The 3,125-nt window shown below is 48.0% G+C and overlaps 1 protein-coding gene across 1 annotated transcript in view; it reads right to left on the minus strand.

Annotated features, from left to right (window-relative positions):
- Positions 1–823: 823 nt before the first annotated feature.
- The window catches only part of RAD52 (RAD52 homolog, DNA repair protein), a 30,042-nt gene continuing 27,740 nt past the window's right edge, over positions 824–3,125 (minus strand). Inside the window, exon 8 of the mRNA XM_008063818.2 lies at positions 824–1,001. Within this exon, the coding sequence (XP_008062009.1) occupies positions 933–1,001 (69 nt within the window). The 3' untranslated portion in view covers positions 824–932. The remainder of the gene's footprint in view (positions 1,002–3,125) is intronic.

Genomic DNA, 3,125 nt, shown 5'->3' on the forward strand with positions numbered 1-3,125 from the left:
CCCGGCCCGGGGACGCCGCCTCCCGGGGCCTCGGCGGCTGCGGAGCCCTGTTCCCCGGGCAGCTGCTGAGCCGCGCCTGCTCCACGGAGGGCTCGAAATCCTGCCGCTTCGCTGTGGTCAGGTCCACGTCCGGCGGCGCCTGGGCAGCGGAGAGAGGGAGCGTCCTCCGCCGCTCTCCCCGCCCCTCCCTCGCCGGCCCGGGACGCGGACGCTAGGAAGCAGCAGCGGCGCCCTCCGCCTGCCGCTCCCTCCGGGTCCTGCGCAGCCAGACACGGCCGCACCTGCCAAGTCACAGCTGTTTTCCTTTGTTTCTGTGAGTCGGAGCCTCACTGCCCCCCAGGCTGGAGTGCAGTGGGTGACCACAGCTGCCCCGGCCCCGGCCCGCTGGGCTCCGGCGATGCTTCTGCCTCCGCCTCCCGAGTAGCTGTGTCTACAGGCACACATCGCCGTGCCCGCCTAGTTGTTTAATTTGGTGAGACGAGGTTTTGCGACGTGGCCCAGGCTGGTCTTGAACCCCTGGGCTCAGGCAGTCCTCCCAGCTCAGCCTCCCGAAGTGCTGGGACTACAGGCATGAGCCACCTCACCCGGCGCAAATCATTTCTAACGGTAGGGAAGAAGGAGTAAAACACAGTCATTTTTTACTGTATGCCTTTCTGCACTAACGAACTTTTAATAAACAAGGAATCTTCTGGCTGGGCGCTGTAGTCCCAGATACTCGAGGCTAAGGCAGGAGGACTGCTTGAGCCCGCGAGTTCGAGGCTGCAGTGAGCCGTGACTGTGCCAAGGCTCTCCAGCCTGGGCAAGAGTGAGACCCGATTAGGAAAAAAAAAGGAATCTTCTTTTGGTTTTGACTTCAGGCAAATGTTCTGTAAAATCTCATCTCAGTCTTTCCCTGGCAGCTGGAACTGCCTCATGCCGTCCTTCTCCCTTGTTCATGGAAGTGACCACCCAGTCTCCATAGGGACCTTCACCTTCTCGGCGCTTTCTGCCAGGTCTGCCTCCTAGAAGTACAACACTCCTCACAGAAGAAGCCTAAGGTGTGCTGTGACACAATTAAGTGTCCTTCAGATGAGGCAGGAAGAGAACTTGGGAAGCACCAACGCAGACCGCAGGGAACCCCCCAACGTGGGGCTGTCCTGAACCTCGTCAACGTGAAAAGTGATAACTGTGTACTTAGTGTCATTTGGCAGATTGTTTTCTCTCCACAATGTGAGCCCTACAGAAATCTGGAACATTTTTACTCGGGAAAACACACGTCTCACTTCATAAAACTGATGCGGATAAAATAACTGTTCAAATATGAGAGATTAAGGTATCTTTTGATAATGATAACCTGAAAATGAAAATCAGTGTGCATTTCATACCTACACTGGATTAGGTGAAAAAGAAATGAGTTTTGAAAGAAAGAAAAAAGACTGGCAATATCACGCGTGCTGTCAAGGATACAGAACAAACGGAACTTACACAATGCCATGTGGGAGTGTGGATTAGTACAGCCATATAGAAAACCTGGAAGAATCATCTAAAACTCAACATGCATCTTCCAACCAGTAATTCCTAACAAAAATGAGTACGCATGTGCAGCAAAAAACATGTACAAGAATGCTAACAGCAGCTCTACTGAAAACAGCCAAAAGCTACAAAAACCCCAAATATCTGTCTATTATGATAAAGGAAAATAAACTGCTCTGTACTCATGCAATCGAGAATTATACAGCAATGAAAACACTCTATGTTGGCCAGGCATGGTGGCTCACACCTGTAATCCCAGCACTTTGGGAGACCAAGGCAGGAGAGGAGGATTGCTTGAGTCCAGGAGTTCAAGACCTGGGCAACGTAGCTAGACCGCCACAAAAAAATAAAAAAATTAGCCAGGCGTGATGGCACATGACTATAGTCCCAGCTACTCAGGAGGCTGAGGCGGGAGAATTGTCTGAGCACAGGAGGACAAGGCTGCAGTGAGGCATGGGCGTTCCATGAGGAGACGAGAGACAAAGGAGCGAGAGCTTATTTGAAGAAAAAAGGGCTAGAAAGTCCCCAAAGATGAGGAAGGAAATGGACACACAAATTCAAGAAGTTCAATGTACTCCCACTAGGAACAACTAGGAACAACTCAAAGAGACCCATTACGATCAGAAGTGAAAGGAGAATCATGAAAGCAACAAGAGCAAAGCAAATCGCCAGAGGCGCCCGGAGATTGCCAGCAGTCTTCTCAGCAGAAACCTTGCCGGCCACAGGGGAATGAGATGACATACTCAAAGTGCTGAAAGAAAAAAACTCTGAATCCAGCAAAACTGTTGCTTAGAAATGGAGAAATTAAGGCTGCCAGAGGAACAAAAGCTGAAAACGTTCATTACTTAGAACTGTTCTACAAGAAACCCTAAAAGAAGTCCTTGAGGTTGAAATGCAAGGACACAAGACAGCAACACAAAACTGTAAGAAAATAAAAAGTTCTCCAGCAAAGGTAAGTACGTGGACAAATAGAGTAACCTGCATTATTATAATGTTGGTGCATAGACTTCAAATGGCAAAGCCACAAAAAAACAATAAAACTGTGTTAAAGTTTTTCAACCTCTAAGATCAAGAACAAGGCAGTTCCTAACCAGAGCAAGAGAAAGAAAGACACCCACATTATAAAGGAATAAGTAAAATTATCTTAGTTCACGGATGACACAATATTATATGTAGAAAAACCAAGACTACACACACACAAAAAGTTAGAACTAATAAATTCAGCAAAATTGCAGGATATAAAATAAAAATAAAATTATTAGGGTTTTTTTCTCTATACACTAATAACAAACAATCCAAAAAGGAAACTAAGAAAGCAATTCTATTTACAACAACATACAAAAAAACAAAACACTTGAGAATAAACCTAACCAAGGAGGTGAAAGGTTTGTACACTAAAAACTATCAAACAATGCTGAAAGAAACTGAAGACCAGGGCTCGGTGGCTCAGCCTATAACCCCGCGTCTTTGGGAGGCTGAGATGAGTGGATTGCCTGAGTGGGCGGGTTCAAGACCCGCCTGGGCAGGTGAGACCTCATCTCTACAATAAATCAAAAAATCAGCCGGGTGTGGTAGTGCGCGCCTGTAGTTCCGGCTACTGGGAAGGCTGAGGC

The sequence above is a fragment of the Carlito syrichta genome, unplaced genomic scaffold (assembly GCF_000164805.1).
Source record: "Carlito syrichta isolate Samal-C Ts95f unplaced genomic scaffold, Tarsius_syrichta-2.0.1 Scaffold307058, whole genome shotgun sequence".
In the NCBI taxonomy this organism is placed as follows: Eukaryota; Metazoa; Chordata; class Mammalia; order Primates; family Tarsiidae; genus Carlito; species Carlito syrichta.